The following is a 19,143-nucleotide window of genomic DNA, read 5'->3' as shown; positions in this document are numbered from 1 at the left end:
AATTAGCGATATAGAAGACCAAATGATGGAAAATAAAGAGGCTGAGAAAAAGATAAACAACTACAGGTTCACGAGGGCAGAATTCGAGAGATAAGCGATACGACAAGACGAAACAACATTAGAATAGTTGGGATCCCAGAAGAAGAGAGAAAGAGAGGGGCAGAAGGTATACTGGAGCAAATTATAGCAGAGAACTTCCCTAATGTGGGGAAGGAAACAGGCATCAAAATCCAGGAGGCACAGAGAACCCCTCTCAAAATCAATAATAATAGGTCAACACCCCGACATCTAATAGTAAAACTTACGAGTCTCAGAGACAAAGAGAAAAATCCTGAAAGCAGCTCGGGAGAAGAGATATGTAACCTACAATGGTAGAAATATTAGATTGGCAACAGACCTATCCACAGACACCTGGCAGGCCAGAAAGGACTGGCAGGATAGCTTCAGAGCACTACATGAGATAAATATGCAGCCAAGAATACTATATCCAGCGAGGCTGTCATTGAAAATAGAAGGAGAGATAAAAAGCTTCCAGGATAAACAAAAATGAAAGGAATTTGCAAACACGAAACCAACCCTACAAGAAATATTGAGAAGGGTCCTCTAAGCAAAGAGAGAGCCGAAAAGCAGCATAGACCAGAAAGGAACAGAGACAATATACAGTCACAGTCACCTTACAGGCAATACAATGGCACTAAATGCATACCTTTCAATAGTTACCCTGAATGTAAATGGGCTCAATGCCCCAGTCAAAAGACACAGGCTATCAGATTGGATTAAAAAACAAGACCCGTCGATATGCTGTCTGCAAGAGACTCATTTTAGACCCAAAGGCACCCCCACATTGAAAGTGACGGGGTAGAAAACCATTTACCATGCTAATGGACACCAAAAGAAAGCTGGGGTGGCAATCCTTATATCAGACAAATTAGATTTTAAACCAAAGACCGTAATAAGAGATGAGGAAGGACACTATATCCTACTTAAAGGGTCTATCCAAAAAGAAGACCTAACAATTGTAAATGTCTATGCCCCGAACATGGGAGCAGCCAATTATATAAGGCAATTAATAACAAAAGTGAGGAAACACATCGACAACAATAAATAATAGTGTGGGACTTTAATACCCCCCTGCTGAAATGGGCAGATCATCTAAGCAAAAGATCGACAAGGAAATAAAGACTTTAAATGACACACTGGACCAAATGGACTTCACAGACATATTCAGAACATTCCATCCCAAAGCAATGGAATACACATTCCTCTCTAGTCCCCATGGAACATTCTCCAGAATGGATCACATCCTAGGTCACAAATCAGGTGTCAACTGGTAGCAAAAGATTGGGATTATTCCCTGCATATTTTCAGACCACAATGCTTTGAAGCTAGAACTCAATCACAAGAGGAAAGTCGGAAAGAACTCAAATACATGGGGGCTAAAGAGCATCCTACTAAAGAATGAATGGGTCAACCAGGAAATTAAAGAAGAATTAAAAAAAAATTCATGGAAACCAATGAAAATGAAAACACAACTGTTCAAAATCTTTGGGATGCAGCAAAGGCAGTCCTGAGAGGAAAGTATATAGCAATACAAGCCTTTCTCCAGAAACAAGAAAGGTCTCAAATACACAACCTAACCCTACACCTAAAGGAGCTGGAGAAAGAACAGCAAATAAAGCCTAAACCCAGAAGGAGAAGAGAAATAATAAAGATCAGAGCAGAAATCAATGGACTAGAAACCAAAAGAACAGTAGAACAGATCAACGAAACTACGAGCTGGTTCTTTGAAAGAATTAACAAGATTGATAAAGCCCTGACCAGACTTATCAAAAAGAAAAGAGAAATGACCCAAATCAACAAAATCATGAATGAAAGAGGAGAGATCACAACCAACAGCAAAGAAATACAAACAATTATAAGAACATATTATGAGGAACTCTATGCCAGCAAATTAGATAACCTGAAAGAAATGGACGCCTTCCTAGAGATGTTTCAACTACCAAAATTGAACCAGGAAGAAAAAGAAAACCTGAACAGACCTATAACCACTAAGGAAATTAGAGCAGTCATCAAAAATCTCCCAACAAACAAAAGCCCAGGGCCAGATGGCTTCCCAGGGGAACTCTATCAAGCATTTAAAGAAGAATTAATACCTATTCTCCTGAAACTGTTCCAAAAAATAGAAATGGAAGGAAAACTTCCAAACTCATTTTATGAGGCCACCATTACCTTGATCCCAAAACCAGACAAAGACCCCAACAAAAAAGAGAATTACAGACCAATATCCTTGATGAACATGGATGCAAAAATTCTCACCAAAATACTAGCCAATAGGATCCAACAGTACATTAAAAGGATTATTCACCACGACCGTGTGGGATTTATCCCTGGGCTGCAAGGCTGGTTCAACATCTGCAAATCAATCAACACAATACAATATATTAACAAAAGAAAGAACAAGAATCCTATGATCCTCTCAATAGATGCAGAAAAAGCATTTGACAAAGTACAGCATCCTTTCTTGATCAAAACTCTTCAGAGTATAGGGATAGAGAGTACCTACCTCAATATCATAAAAGCCATCTATGAAAAACCTACAGCGAATATCATTCTCAATGGGGAAAAGCTGAAAGCTTTCCCCCTAAGGTCAGGAACGCAGCAGGGATGTCCACTGTCATCACTGCTATTCAATATAGTATTAGAAGTCCTAGCCGCAGCAATCAGACAACAAAAAGAAATCAAAGGCATCCAAATCGGCAAAGAGGAAGTCAAACTCTCACTCTTTGCAGATGATATGATACTGTATGTGGAAAACCCAAAAGACTCCACCCCAGAACTGCTAGAACTCATACAGGAATTCAGTAAAGTAGCAGGATATAAAATCAATGCACAGAAATCAGTGGCATTCCTATACACCAACAACAAGACAAGAGAGACAAATTAAGGAGTTGATCCCAATTACAACTGCACCCAAAACCATAAGATACCTAGGAATAAATCTAACCAAAGAGGCAAACGATCTGTACTCAGAAAACTATAAAATACTCCTGAAAGAAACTGAGGATGACACAAAGAAATGGAAAAACGTTCCATGCTCATGGATTGGAAGAACAAACATTGTGAAGATGTCAGTGCTACCTAGAGCAATCTACACATTCAATGTAATTCCCATCAAAATACCATCCACTTTTTTCAAAGAAATGGAACAAATAATCCTAAAATGTGTATGGAACCAGAAGAGACCCCGAATAGCCAGAGGAATCTTGAAAAAGAAAAGCAAAGCTGGCGGCATCACAATTCCGGACTGCCAGTTCTATTACAAAGCTGTCATCATCAAGACAGTATGGTACTGGCACAAAAACAGACACATAGATCAATGGAACAGAATCGAGAGCCCAGAAATGGACCCTCAACTCTATGGTCAACTCATCTTTGACAAAGCAGGAAAGAATGTCCAGTGGAAAAAAGACAGTCTCTTCAACAAATGGTGTTGGGAAAATTGGACAGCCACATGCGGAAGAATGAAACGGGACCATTTCCTTACACCACACACAAAAATAGACTCCAAATGGTTGAAAGACCTAAATGTGAGACAGGAGTCCATCAAAATCCTAAAGGAGAACACAGGCAGCAACCTCTTCGACCTCAGCCACAGCAACTTCTTCCTAGAAACATCGTCAAAGGCCAGGGAAGCCAGGGCAAAAATGAACTATTGGGATTTCATCAAGATAAAAAGCTTTTGCTCAGCCAAAGAAACAGTCCACAAAACCAAAAGACAACCGACAGAATGGGAGAAAATATTTGCAAATGACATATCAGATAAAGGGCTAGTATCCAAAATCTATAAAGAACTTATCAAACTCAACACCCAAAGAACAAATAATCCAATCAAGAAATGGGCAGAAGACACGAACAGACATTTTTCCAAAAAGACATCCAAATGGCCAACAGACACATGAAAAAGTGCTCAACATCGCTCGGCATCAGGGAAATCCAAATCAAAACCTCCATGAGATACCACCTCACACCAGTCAGAAGGGCTAAAATTAACAAGTCAGGAAACGACAGATGTTGGCGGGGATGTGGAGAAACGGGAACCCACCTACACTGTTGGTGGGAATGCAAGCTGGTGCAGCCACTCTGGAAAACAGTATGGAGGTTCCTCAAACAGTTGAAAATAGAGCTACCATACGATCCAGCAATTGCACTACTGGGTATTTACTACAAAGATACAAAGGTAGGGATCCGAAGGGGTATGTGTACCCTGATTTTTATAGCAGCAATGTCCACAATAGCCAAACTGTGGAAAGAGCCAAGATGTCCATCGACAGATGAATGGATAAAGAAGAGGTGGTATATATACACAATGGAATATTATGCAGCCATCAAAAGGAATGAGATCTTGCCATTTGCAATGACGTGGATAGAACTGGAGGGTGTTATGCTGAGTGAAATAAGTCAATCAGAGAAAGACGTGTATCACATGACCTCACTGATATGAGGAATTCTTAATCTCAGGAAACAAACCGAGGGTTGCTGGAGTGGTGGGGGGTGGGAGGGATGGGGTGGCTGGGTGATAGACATTGGGGAGGGTACGTGCTACGGTGAGTGCTGTGAATTGTGCAAGACTGTTGAATCACAGATCTGTACCTCTGAAACAAATAATGCAATATATGTTAAGAAGAGAAAAGAAGAAGAAGAAGAAGACAGCAAGAGGGGAAGAATGAAGGGGAGTAAATCAGAGGGGGAGATGAACCATGAGATACGATGGACTATGAAAAACTGAGGGTTCTAGAGGGGAGGGGGGTGGCGGGATGGGTTAGCCTGGTGATGGGTATTAAAGAGGGCACATTCTGCGTGGAGCACTGGGTGTTTTGCACAAACAATGAATCATGGAACAGTACATCAAAAACTAATGATGTAATGTCTGGTGATTAACATAAAAATAAAATAAAAGAACATTAAAAAAAAATCAGTTCTGTTGTGATAAGCTTTAATATCCACAAAGGAGTCTTCTTTGGCTCCTGAAAAATGGAGCTGAAGAGAGAAAGCCTCTCACTTCAGGGGCACATGTCATTTGTAAATTCCGTTTCTTCATCTCTACTACAAGCAGAATAAAGCTGAACTCAACTAGTCTTGGGAAAGTAATTTCCTGCCTGTTTTTCTTCCCAGTAAAGCTATAATGCAGAACCAAGCACTGTAAACTATTCTCTCCATTATTACTGTATGCTGTTCCTCACCCGGATTGTCAAGCTAATTGCTGGATGTTGATGGAACATACCAGGAGGACATGGCTGACAGCAGAATGTGCTCTCACGTTGCAGGCCTTCCAAGCACCCAGCCTCCCTTATGGTGATGTTCTTGTGCAATCTCAACACCTTGGAGTTGATAGCAGTTGCTTGAGCATTAACACCTCTAGGCCACGGTCCCGCGATAGAGGTAAGTATCTGTTAAAGAAAAGCATGAGGAGAATTGTATTGACTTCCCAACTAGACAACGTGGACCACAGGTGTAAGCTGCCTCAGATGGCTATGTTTGCGGTTGCATAGGCTAAAAGCATGGGGCCCCGTCCTTCTGCTCACACATCTCCGGAAAAGGAGGATGCTGATTACGTGATAGTCCAAACTACTCCAGAAACAGCATCATGGATGGTAGGAGCCAGGGCTCTGGCCTCAAAAGCGAACCCTGACTCTCATTTACCAGCCTTGTCACTGGGTGAAGTCACTTAAATTCTCCGAGTCTCTGTTGTTTTATCTATAAAGTGGAAATCAGCTCCTCTTCATGGGTTTGTTGTGACCATTAAAGGCACGTAAAGCTCTTAGCGCGATTTCTGGCACATAATAAATAGGTGCCCCATGAATGGTATTATTAATTTATTAATTATTATTATTGTTATCGTCACAATGTTCTAGTGAGGAACAACATAGTCAAGTAGGCAAAACCATGAAATTTCAAAATGACTGCAGTGTGAATCCCAGTTCTGTTGCCAACATGGTGACTTTAGGCAAATTATAGAACCAACTGACCCTCAGTTGCCTGACCTGTAAGTGCCAGTAGCGGTTTCTGTCTTGAAGGGTTATTATGAGGATAAAAAGTGATAATTTCTCCCAAACCTGGTACTTAGCTTATAGCATGTTCTATTTCTTCTCTTTTTATAGGTAGCCGCAGAATAAACAATTTTGGTGAAATCCTGTCTGGTTAACCAAGCATACACTGAATCTCATGGGATTTTCTTCACCTTTGCTCAGAAAAAAAAAAAAAAATAGAACTTCTTTTAGTGGAGAACCAATCTTTAATCTATTTGGGGTTCTTTTCTTCTGGAGGTAAAAGTGATAGCGGTCTAAGTGATATCATGTCAGAATTATCTCATGAGTTATAGACTAGAATTACTTAGAAAAATGAGCCCTCTAAAATGTATGGGAGCATTTGGGGATGATCTCTGATTGATTTTCTCTGGTTTCCTATTTTTTTGTCTCTCTAACCATCAGTATAAATAGTCTCTCATTTTAGGTGGAATATGTAAATTCTATTGCTAAACATCAAAGAAATCTAAACTATTAGTACTGAGGATTTTTCTTAAGGTCATTGTTCACAGTTTTCACCGCATACGTTATTTTTTTTCTCCTTTATGGTATAGTAATAATACTGGCATGTTTTGAGTCAAGGGAACTAAGTGTTCATCATGTGGAAACCACTACCATGGAAGTCTCTCCCCAGGCCTTCCAGCCCTTCTGCCGTTGTCACCCAAACCTGTATCCTTGTCAGGCCACAGGATATGAAGGGACCCCCAAGAAGGGAGGGCTGAGGGAGACGTGGCTGCCCAATTTTCCTCCTGGGACGGATGTCTTTAAAAATGCATCCCTAAAATTCAGCCTTTCAAGAGGGAAAATGACACCAAAGCATCAAGAAAACATCCCACTTAACCAGGGACATGCACCGGCAAAATGTAGAGCTAGTGCTTATCCGAGGTTCCAAACAACTTTCATAGTGTTCTTTCCCTACAGCCAAGAGAACTTACCAGGGGCTATATGCTCTCTCTCTCAATATGAATAATTCTACGTATAGAACACCTGAAACTGGTACCCAGATCAGAGGAATAATGTCTAAATATGCTGGCTTCAGTGCCTCTTCAACCCAACAGACATTTCTTGAGCACCTACTATGTGCCAGGTTCTGAGACTACAAAAGACAAGTAACATTGACTGTAATAGGAAGGGAATATTAAGTTTCTTTGAACGTAAGAACTTTGAACAAAAGGTCTTTATTAGCATCAATCTCTCTTTTCATGGCGACAGTGCCCCACTTCTTACTTTATCTGCAAGGAATTCTCTTATCCTGTTAATATCAGCTCCTCTTCTAGATCAGAGAATAATAGCTAATGCGTAGTAACTGAATTGGGCACGCTAGGAAGTAATAATGTAATGGAAAGCATACCAAAGTGTGAACTACTAAGACCGGAAGGACTTTCAAATGAAAATCCTTCAAATTGTTAGGATCCTCATTCCATAACTATCTTGTTGTTCTATCAGGGATTACGCATACCGGCCAGCTAGCATTCCAGATATTGCCAACATATGAAAACTATAAAAAAAATCTCTCCAGGGGTGCCTGGGTGGCTCATTCGGTTAAGCATCCAACTCTTGGTTTCAACTCAGGTCATGATCTCAGGGTCCTGGGATCAAGTCCCACCTCGGGCTTCACACTCAGCAGGGAGTCTGCTTGAGATTCTCTCTCTCTTTCTCTGCCCCTCCCCACCATGCTGTCTCTCTCTCTCTCTCTCTCAAATAAAATAAGTCTTAAAAAAAAAAAAATCTCTCCATAGTTGGAAGAGACCAGTGAGTCCTGTTTGCAACAGATAATGGAAAACTGAACCTAAGCAATCTGACTGAGTAGAAGCAATTCTTTTCTATTGTCAGCCACCCCCACTGCTGTGAAGAGGGGGTTAACAGGGAGATATTACTTCTTCTCCTCTTTCAATTCTGGTGTCTCACTAGAAACTGAAGAAAATGTAACAGGTTTAAACTCAGAAGAGATTGATAGGGATCGAGCAGGCCAAAATTGACCAGTGGAAAAAAGCACAGAAAGTTGACACCCAATCCTCTGTGTGTGTGGGTGGGTGCACGCATGTGTATCTCCTATGGCCCGGGGGGCCCTATCCTCCCTGGTACTCTAATTGCATCCAGGATTCCTGAGACAGTATTATGAGCAGGTCCACAATTTCTGGCTTAGGTGATGAGTGCTCAAGACAGTAGCACATTTTACATTTGCAGATTGTGACACTGATGCTATTTCTGGAAAACTCTGCATCCAGTCGACCTTCTCAGGCTAAGATAAATGTATACTCTCCCTCGTTTTGTTTTAGTTTTGAAGTTTTTCAGAGGGAATCAAAAATCCTCTGTCCAAAATCCAACCAGAATTTGAGGAATTTCCAGAATTTCAGCAGCATGCTGAAAGACAGGAGCATCACTAGCCACAAAGGGCAGACACCAGCACCAAGCTCGTCTCATATCTGACCACGTCCGCTTCACGGAGCTGAATTTCTGGAAACATTTTTTTACTTAGTTCAGCATCAAAAACTCACTTCAAGTATGAAAAAGAAAGCTGGTCCAAAGAGCACGTGGTGCCTGTTACATAAGGTGAGGCAGGCGGTGCTCCACAGAGCTTGTATTTGCTTTGTAATTGTTCCATTAACTCAAGTTTGCAATATGCAAAGATTTAACCCAAACCGTCCAGGCAGGAACCGGGGCAATTTGACTGTGACAAGGCAGGAAACCCACAAAGGATGAAATGATCTGAATGCTCAGAAAACTTGTTTTCAGAAAAGCTGAAAAGGCCAGAAAATTGATTAAACTAAAGATCTGAAAAATGTAAATAAACTAAGTCAGATGATCACCCAATGGGAAAAAATGAGGAATAAATAGTTTTACATCTCCATCATCCTAAAGATGAAAAAGTCAGAGAAACCTCAATTGTATATTCTGCTGGGAATATTCACTAATCCATTAATCAAATTAATTAATTGAGTGAATACTTTGTTGGGCACCTACTATGTGCCAGACAGGTGCCTGGGAACAGCCCACTGAACAGATACAGACTCTGCTCTCATAGAATTTATATGTAAGTGAGGTACGTGAGGGTTCTCACGAGAAACAGGACCAAAAGGGTGTGTGTCTGTGAGAGAGAGAGAGAGAGAGAGAGAGAGAGAGTTGGGGGAGAGACTCGGCAAGTCCAAAATCTTTTAGGATAGGCCACCAGGCTGGAGAGTCAGGAAGAATTTCAGTTCCTGTCCAAAGACAGTGTGGAAGCAGAATTTCCTTTCCCTCAGGGGAGCCCAGTCTCTAGGCTGTTAAGGCCTTCAACTGATTGGATGAAGCCCACCCACATCAGGGAGGGTAATCTGCTTTACTCTAAGTCTACCACTTTAAATGTTAATCTCATCAAAAAACAACAGCACCAAAAAACAAAAACAGAAACAAAAAACGCCTTCACAAAAACATCCGGGAGAATGTTTGAGCCAATGTCTGAGCTCACGTCTGAGTTCACGATGACACATGAAACGAAGCATCACGTGCAGGGAGATGAAGAACCAGAGAAATAGGCACCCTGCCCCGGAGGGATACAAGCTGGGTGAAGCAATAAAGCAAGCTTAGGGGGCATGGAGAGTTTGAAGGGTGGGGCAGGGCTGCGTTAGAAAGCATGGTCTGGAAAGGCCACAGAAAGAGAGGATGTTTGCGCACTGCCCTGAAGGGAATGTGGGTAAGAGCTGGCTTTCGGGAAAGGGTTTTCCAGGAGGGTCATACCCAGAAGAACTTGGCCTGACCAAAATGGGGAAGAACCCCAGGTCCTCAGCAAGACCATCATTAGCAACTAGCTGTGAAGATTATTTAAATAAAGATCTCCGTCTCCCGAGCCGCACAAGTCATTCGTATCTTGCCGATGGAAGGCATGGCAGGATTATATGGCCAACCTTAACCCTAGATGCCACAGTCTCGTGGACTCCTGGAATGTCAGAGCAGGGGAGGGACCTGTTCAGCTGCAAGATAGATTTTTTAAAAAATGGACCGTCGTGGGTCTTTTGTTATCTAGAGGATGTTAATATTTTCTGCAAGTCAGAAAATGTGCTTCTCTCTCTCTCCTGACTCACCCATGTAAATGTGAAGTGAGAGCACCAGGCCCCCTAGGCCAATTTTCCCTTTCCCCCAGTACGTGTGCCTGGCCTGTTACAAAGTTCCTTAATGTGTGTCTCTCCTTGTGATAATTACAAGAAGCCTTTGCATGAGGAATTCTTATTGTCTTCTTTTACCTGAGGAAGCTGAGCACAGAGTACAGGAAATGACTTGCCCAATAATCCACAATGAGGAAAGGCCAGGGGAAAAGTCGGCACCTCTGACCCGGACCTGGGCTCTGTTTTAGGTTTGTAAATTAGTTTCCTAATTATTTCCATTCCATTTAGGCGCACAAACAACTCAATTTGTTTTCAGACAGTCAGGTGTTGGCAAGAAGCCTGAGTGTTAATTATACAAAGAATCTTTCATGGGGTGCCTGGGTGGCTCAGTCAGTTAAGCGTCTGCCTTTGGTTCAGGTCATGATCCCAGGGTCCTGGGATTGAGTCCCACACTGGGCTCTTTGCTCAGTGGGGAGTCTGCTTCTCCCTCTCCCACTCCCCCTGCTTGTGTTCCCTCTCTCGCTGTCTCTCTCTCTGTCAAATAAATAAATAAATCTTAAAAAAAAAAAAGAAGAACCTTCAAAGCAAATGCATATTTTGGGTCTGGCAGGTACTCTCTGAGAACCAGAAATCAGTCCCAAGTATAAGAAGGCTGCAGCAGGGCCCCAAGGCTGGGGTTCTGGCTGGCACGGAAGGGATGTGGAAACTTTGCACCCCTGGTCTGCAGCTCGGTTCTAAGTGGGGTTTACACTTCCCTTCCTCCAATCCATGTGCTGAGTTCCTGAGAACAGCCACGACGCCCGCTGGAGCTGCAGGCTCTTGCAGGGGTGGGGGTCTGAAATGCACAAATAGAAACCCAAGTCTTCCTAGACTAGAGTCTCGGCACCGGCTCCCTTTGAAACTCGGTGACAGAGCTGCAGGAGAGTTTGTCCCTTGTATCAGTTGATGAACTGAGAGAATAACTGGATATTCATTAGCTATCTGCATCAGGAATGGGTCACTTTTCAGAGCCAACCAGCTCACTCAATACAAGAAATGAAGCAGGCAGAGCCAGACCCCAAAATTGAAGACCGCCCCCCACCATGTACCTCGCCCTGGGTTGACAAGCTGTCCGCCCGGTCCTAGGACTCGAAAGCGCTGGAGCTCTCACGTGGCAGTTACAAATAGAGTAACATCTCAGTGCCGGAATTAAGCAAACTATTGGAAGAGGTTGAGACTACCTTTGGATTACACCAAAGAATCAATTGCCTTGAGAGATGAGCTAGGATTTGAAAGGAAGTAAAAAAAAAAAAAAAAAAAAAAAAAAAATCACTTTTTTTTCCTGTTCTTATTGAAGCTCGAAGCAAACAGGAAAATAATTTTTAAAAGCAGCAAATTAAAAAAAAAAAAAAAAAACCAGACACGAGGCAGTGAAAAAATGCAAGAATGGTAAGAATGACTAACAGGTGCCTGAAGAGTCAGTGAATTTTTTTTTTCAAGACTGAGCCCTGTCCTCTGCTGCTGAGGACATAAATGAAGAAATGAAGCTCAACAAATTCTTCTTGCTTGCTTGCTGTTTGGACTCTTAGTTATTTAGAACATGTAAGAAGAAAGAAATTCTAAAAAGACCATTTCCAACTATGAAAGGCATCTCTACTGTATGTGTGTCAAATGTAAGGAAACAGTAGTGACATTTCGTAGTAGGTACATTATTGAAACACTGAAATACAGAGAAATAAAAGAAATTTTTCTACATGAAAGAGATGAGTGAAGATTCCATTCCTTCTTATTTTTTTCAAAATGTGTAAATAAAAATACGCATGGTAATCTTATGCCTGGAATGTCTTCTTTCTTTCTTAAGGCCAGTTTCTGGGGACACCAGGAGAGACAGAGCTGAGGAGGTGGGCATAAGGGACCGGCTAGACCTCTGAGTTACCAAGCAATGCATAAAAGAAAATGAGGGAATCTAGAAAATTCTACCTGGGATTAGATTTTGAGTTTGGTGCCAGAGTTAGAAAAATCATCTTCAAAACTGTGACAGACCTCAGAATCATGTAGGGATGCATTAAAGAAAAAAAAAAAAAAATAGTGCAGGTTCCACCACAGACATAGAATCCAGGTGTCTGAGATCATCTTCAGCAAGTCCTCAGTTCTGTGGATGTTCACCAAGGTTGGAGACAGCCCAGCTGGAGCAAGATCTGAGGGCAGCAAGCCACTGTATTTACATGTGAGGAGTTGAAGAGGTTTACAGACCAACAGCCTCTGTGGTCTGCACTTGCAAATCAGAAGTTGACTTCTCATGAGAAGTAATGACCCTTCCCAAAAATAGGCCTGAAGGAAGAGAAGTCATCTTTGGTGGAGGAAACAGATAGTGGGGGGGCTACAAAATCCTAAACTAGAGCCTAGAGTCCTTCACTGCCCCGGGGGCTGGGGGGCCAAGAAGTAGCAGAGGACCGAGGTGTCCATGCGTCATAGGCAACAGGGGAGGAGAGGCTCGTCGCAATGGAGAGGGCCACCTGGGCCAAAGGGCAGGCGGGTGGGGGCCATGTGGCATGTGGGCCCACGTCTTCCATTTTTCAAGAGAAACCAAAAGATGGCAACTAATATTAAAAACAGGCACTCACATATATATTTACTGTATGTATCAATACCATGAAGGCTAAAAACAAAACAAAACAAAACATAGTTTGGGGCAGTGTCTGCTCAATGTTTGAAATCAGGCCTAAATCTATTAAGACACCCATATGAAAAAACAGTCTACTTTGACCAAGGATTCTCTTGTGAGGATGGCTAAAAACCCAAGCTCAGTCATCAGCCAGGGGCAAGAGCACAATCTAGTGTGCTCTGAGTACATATTCTCTTTCTCTCCCAAGATCTCTGGCCTCCGAGATCAAAAGTATCGATGTTTCTCACATCTTATATTTTTATGGCCTCCCGAAACACAGAAGTGAGTAAATCTAGAATCCTGCATGACTTGACCAGAGGACAGTCTGTCATTAATGACTCCATGGCCAAGTTTATTCTAATTTTGCAAGTTTATCCCAGTTTGCAGCTTAACCAAACCTACAGTAAGCTTGCTTGCCTCACTGGGCTGAGGATATCTGCCCAGTGAGCTGCAGTCAGATTTGCTGATTTATCAGGCTGACCTTGCTCAAAATGCCTAAATCCACAGTGAATTCACTATCATCCTTACACTTAGTGGAACTTGGGCCAGTCGCCCAACACAGACCGCCGTTTCTAAATGCCCAAGATGGGAGTGGCTTGGTTGCACAAAAGTCCATTCCAAAACAAGAAGGGAGAAGAGATCAAAGGGAAGAATTCGCTCATTCCCTTCTAGGGAAGGTGGAGCTACCAAACCTACAATGATCAGTTTCTTTCTAATTAGAGCTTTACCACTTATATCTCACTTCAAAGAAAATAGAGGTTGGCAAGTAGATTGAATTATTTGTTCCTGCTTAAGACTGAATTCAAGAGACTTACTTAAGAAGCTAAAGGGGCTTTGTTTCTCTTTTTAAAGCAAGGGTCTTCCAGAAAATGAAAAGGACTTTCTAGGTAGTTAAATGCTGTTTTCCCACTTTTGTGAACAGATCCACATAGATAGCAAAAAGAATACAAGACTATGCACTAAGATACTGACAATGGTTCTACAAATAATTTTTTTTTTTTTGGTAATAAGATATACGTAGACAGATTCCAGTACAGTTAGAAATGGGTTTCTTTAAAATAATAGATTATTTAAGAAAAAGAATAAATAAAATAATAAATGATAAGAATTCTAGAAATTCAAGTTCATTAAATAAATGCCCTCTCTGTAAATGCATCCAATAAAAATTATAAAATAAAAATTGTGTCCCTGAGAAATGACAAAAAGCAGACTATAAACAGCACTGAATAAACATGCAATTATGTACCAGTATAGACAAAACTAAGAGGCCGTAAGTAAAATACAAAATGCTTGTTTTAGGTGATAAAATAAGGAACGACTTTATTTTTTTCAAGAATTACTTTTTATTTCACATCATTCACATCTCTCTTTATAGCTATTTAAAGAGAAGAAAGAGATTCACCGTCCTAAATTTGGTTTCGACTTGCTTTTTATTTCTGGATCCACTTTTTATGTGTGGCCTTTTATTATTTTTCATCATAAGGGAATAGTCTTCAGTACCTATTACGAAACATGTGCTCACTGAGGGACTTTTGGGACCCAAGATAATTTACCAAAAGGCACTTTGCCCACTAGGGGTTTTCAAGTGGGGGATTTCCTTATTCAGGTTTTTAAACATCTCTTAAATGTTGGCTATTTTCTCCAACTGCTGTTTGTATTATAGTCATCTGGTTTCCCGTTAGCATTCTGGAAGCCTTTGGAGAGATTCCTGAGATACTGACAGGTCCACTGTAAGAACTATTTAGAAGTAAATTACTTGCCTAGCATCCCAGAGAGACTTATATCCAAATCCTGGGTCCCCTTTGCCTCTCACTATTTCACCTTTCCCCCTCTAAACTTAGGGCGAGAAATAAAACCTCTTTTTCTAAATTAAACTCTCATTTACCACTAGGGGTGGTAAGCGGATGTCAGAGACGGACACCAGGAGACTTTCTTCATCTCCCTGTGGCCCTGCTGGGCTCCAGTACCAATTTCATTTCTGCCTCCCCATCTTGCCATCACTTACAAATTGGTGTTTTCCCCTCCCTCCAGGTTGTTATTGTTTTAGATTACATTTCACAATTTTGTTTCAGTTTAAAAACTTTTCAAGTCCTTTGTGATAGAAGTAAAACCCATTAAAAAAAAAAACAACCATTTCATGTTTCTGAGGCCGGTTTAAGGAAAAATGATTAAATTAGACATTAAACAGCCGTTCTTTGTCCACTGAAAATCTTCGATAGGATTCGTTATAAATACACTGGTTTCTTTTCAAATGCCCTCTCCTTTCCCTTGGCCATAAATTGAAGACAACTGCTTTAAGAAATGGAGAAGAAACTGAGTTTGTACTAACTGCCTGACCACAGACCTCAACAGTATAAATAAAAACCTATCAGAGCCATGTGCTGAAAGGAAGGAAGGAAGGAAGGAAGGAAGGAAGGAAGGAAGGAAGGAAGGAAGGAAGGAAGAAAAGAAAAAGAAAGAAAGAAAAAGAAAGAAAAAGAAAGAAAGAAAGAAAGAAAGAAAGAAAGAAAGAAAGAAAGAAAGAAAGAAAGAAAGAAAGAAAGAAAGAAAGTAAAGAAGGAAGGAAGGAAGCATTGGCCATAGCTACTTCTCACACAAATTTCTATATTAGGTCTGACTCTTTTTCAAAGTCTCCTTTAGACATTTGTGAGTTGTTTGAGGATTTCAGACATTTCTTGTAGGTATCACAGACACAACAGGTAGAAACTATAGGAGAGAAAAGGGAAGGCGAAGGGGGTGGAAAGAAGAGAAGCACAGAAGGAAGAGACACAGGAGGCAACAAAGACAAGGGCACCAGAGCCCAACAAGGAGGACAAGAGAATGAGGTGCCCCCCCCACCTACTTGCAGCCCACTCACCTGGTCACACAAAACCTGCATCTGTGTTCCCTGTAATTAACACTCCCACCCCCATTTGATTATTCTCGCTACTACTAAGTAAGCACTGCTAAGTGCAAAGGCACAGAAGCGAGTGTTTGTGGGAGACACACCAGATGACACGACAGACAGCGTGGAAACTTCTTTAAGAATACAGGTGTGCTATTGGGCAAGTGGTGGGTGCAAGGCAGGATTCTGTGTAACTCAATTTAAGAGTCACGTTAGAGGGGCAGAATGGAATGTACCCTACGAAACGTAGACAGTGATTATCTAAGTGATAGGGTTATGTCAGATTTGTTTTCAGAAGAAAGAATTTTGTCTGCATTTATAAATTTTGTTTAATAAACCTTAAATTTCTTAATCTCCTAGGCCATATATTATATGTAAACATAATAAACAAATATTTAACTTATTACAGATATTATAAGTATATACAAATAATTACATATACATACGCGTGTGTGCGCATGTGCATTCTTTCAGAAAAAACAAAGTGTCCTTGGTGCTTTAAATATGCATTTCTGGCAAAGATGCTAAGTTAAACAAGTGTAACTCCCTCTGGGCTTTGATAATTTTCCTACGCTGACTAGTACTTCAGTCCCAAGAACTGAGAGAGATTTTTCAAAGCAACCAACACTGTAATAATGCAATGGTTAAGGATAGGACAAAAAAGAGCGTGGTCTGAGTTGAACAAATAGTTCGATTTTGAATATTAAATTTTCTCTAAGAGTTTCTAAACGAACCCAGCTATTGCACATTACTTCCAAAAGAGTCAGTGAGATTTTTTTTTTTCTCCCCTCCCCCCCATGGTAAGATGGTTCCGGGCACCACTGCCTCTTTCCTTTCAACTTTTGGTGTAGTCTGGAAGCCAGGTGCCATCAACAAACGCGCCTGGACTTTGGAAACAGGTCTAAGTCAAGTCCCAGCTCTGCCACTTAACACTAGCTGTGTGATCTCAGCTGAACGACTTGAGCTTTCTGGCCTCCATTTCGCCATCTGTGAAATGGAGCTGAAGAAGGCATCTCCCTCACCCCGCGGCTGCTGTGACTTTTGCCTGAGGTGGCCTTGATACACGGTCCCATCACGCTGCTCGGAACTTGGGGTCGGTCCCCATAAGATGAAAATCCACGGACCCTCGGGGGCTTCGGCACTCAAATGAACCGAGTCTCCTGGATTGGCCACCAAGCGGACAGTTGTGCGCTAGGGACTCTCCCCAAGAGGGGCTGCGGCCCAGGCTTCCCGGCCAAGTGCAGGTGCGCGGGGGCGTGCGCGCCGGGAGCAGGTACCACCGCCCGAGCCGCGAGGCCCGGATTCCCCCGCGTCCGGGGCACAGAAGCCACCGCCGGGGTGCGAGCGAGGGAGACGGCGAGAAGAAAAGGGAGGGCGAGAAGAGAAGGCAAGACAAGACAAACCTGAGTCAGTGACTCACAGTCTTAAGGAGAAGTATTCCCGGAAGGGAAACAAGAACAGTTTCTTTTTCTGCGTGGTGATAAGAAGGTAAACAAGCCTCCTGAGGCTCATTCAGCCCCAAGATAACTTTTTCGAGAAAGAAACGGTTTGGTCTGAAGCCTCAACTTTCCCCACTGCCCGGGGGCCGCTTTCTTCCCTAGATCTGAGAGCGAGTGGAAAATGTGCGCTAGGGAGCGGCCGGAGGTCCCCCCGGGGCTCCGTCCCCGACGCCCCCGCCCCCCAACTCCCGGGCGCGCACACCCACCCGCCCCGGAGCCGACGTGCGGCCGGACACGCAGCGCTGCCCGCGAAGCCCCCCTCCTCTCCCGGCCCGGCCAGCGCCCCGCACAGCGGTCCCCGGGGAGGGGCGCCGGGAGGGAGCGGCTCCCGGACCCCGCGGGCAGGGAGAGCCCCAGCAGCCCGCGGCCTGGGGCCCGCCACCCGCCCGCCGGCGCCGGGCAGGAGCCGACTCACCAGACACGGGATGGCCCAGGTCCCCCACATGGCTGCGGAGCGCCCCGCCGGAGGGCCAGCGCCTCTGCGCCTGCGAGCGCGACCGGCCACCGGCCCTGGGAGGAGTGCCAGCCGCGTGGCCCCTCCCCGAGCCCCGCCGGCCGGGGAGTCAGCTGCCCCGCCCGACCCGCCCCGGCCGCTCTTCCCGCTCCCCGGAAGTCTCGGGGCACCTGCGCGGGCTCCGCGGGTGGGCCCCGGGGCCGGGACGCAGGGGGAAGCCCGGCCGGGGAGCGCCCGGGAAGGGGGGGGGAGGCGGAAGGGGCGCCCTCGGACGGCGCAGCCCCGCGCGGGGCAGAGGGTGGGGGTGGGGGCGGCCGTCAGGCTTTGTTGCACAAACGGGCATTCCCCGTGCGGAGGCGTTTCCGCGGGCGGCTGGCGGGCGCGGTTCAGGTGAGGACCCCGGGAGCGGGCTCGCTGTCCTCCGGACACTGTGGTGGCGCGCACCCTGGGACGCTGCGGGGAGCCCCCCGCGTCCTTCTGCGCGCCCGAGCCCGGGCGGCTCGCTGGGAACGCGCGGGGAAGACCCAGCCCCGCTCAGCTCGCGAGTTGTACCGAGTGACAGTCCCCGGACTCCTGTACCAAGTGACAGTCATCCAAGGAAAGGTCCGGATATGGCGCTCTGGGGATTCTGAAGAGGGGGGATCCCTTCACCTGTATCACTCAGGAGGAGGACAAAGCTAGCGAGTTAGGGCCCATCCCGCAGCTCCAGCCGCATTAAATGTTCACGATGACTCCCCCTTTGTTACTCATTATTTCCTGGGCAATTTTCGTTTTTAACAAAGTTGTAATTCTTTAGTACTTGGGTTAACGCGGCTCAAAGCCACTATTGTTTTGGAAAAGTAGACCTGTCTGTTCAGATGGTTTTGCAAGAATTCTACCAAAGGGAAGTTTGTGTAATGACACCGCTAAAGTGCGATTCTGAAAGCAGTTCCCAGGCCGGGTCAGGAGTGAAGTACTCAGTATTTCTTTACAACCTTGGTCAAGTTCTGAGCCTCCATCAGCTGCCTCTCTTCCTTCTTCCTTCCAGTTGGGTTCATCCCATCAGGAACACTCCATGCCTCTTCCCTTTGGCCCGCTCACTTCTCTCTAGCTTCTTTTGGAAGATTTTTTCAGGCCCCCAAAGCCTGGGGTAAGTCACCCTCTTGGCGGGCCTTCGCTCACCTTAGGGTTTGCACTGCACTTAAGGCCCAGGCTTGTAGGGGTGGATTTGCTTGTTTCTGCCTCACCTTGCAGTGTTGGGTGAGTCCTGCGCAGACCCTGGTGGGCCAGGCCCCTTCCTGCCACTGTTCTGACACAGAACAGACACAAAAGAAGTGAATGGGGGTGGGAGGTGGCATATAGGGGACTCTTAGCAAAAACATTCTTAAATAAAAAGTTCATTGAAATAAAAAAAAAAAATACCGTAAGAAGAAGGAGGGAGGAAAGGAGAGAGAAAGAGAGAAGACAATTGATAAAATCAACATCTCCTGAGTGTGAATTATGAGCCAGCAACTTTCA

The 19,143-nt window shown here is 44.0% G+C and overlaps 1 protein-coding gene across 1 annotated transcript in view; it reads right to left on the bottom strand.

The window, feature by feature from the left end:
- The window catches only part of FAS (Fas cell surface death receptor), a 31,982-nt gene extending 14,106 nt beyond the window's left edge, over positions 1–17,876 (bottom strand). The window contains exons 1-2 of the mRNA XM_027593064.1: positions 17,608–17,876; positions 5,282–5,447 (exon numbers count right to left, since the gene is read on the bottom strand). Coding sequence (XP_027448865.1) covers positions 5,282–5,447; positions 17,608–17,637 — 196 coding nt within the window. The 5' untranslated portion in view covers positions 17,638–17,876. The remainder of the gene's footprint in view (positions 1–5,281; positions 5,448–17,607) is intronic.
- Positions 17,877–19,143: the final 1,267 nt, after the last annotated feature.

The sequence above is a fragment of the Zalophus californianus genome, chromosome 15 (assembly GCF_009762305.2).
Source record: "Zalophus californianus isolate mZalCal1 chromosome 15, mZalCal1.pri.v2, whole genome shotgun sequence".
In the NCBI taxonomy this organism is placed as follows: domain Eukaryota; kingdom Metazoa; phylum Chordata; class Mammalia; order Carnivora; family Otariidae; genus Zalophus; species Zalophus californianus.
The sequence above is the reverse complement of the archived record's forward strand: the minus strand, read 5'-3'. Positions and strand labels throughout refer to the sequence as shown.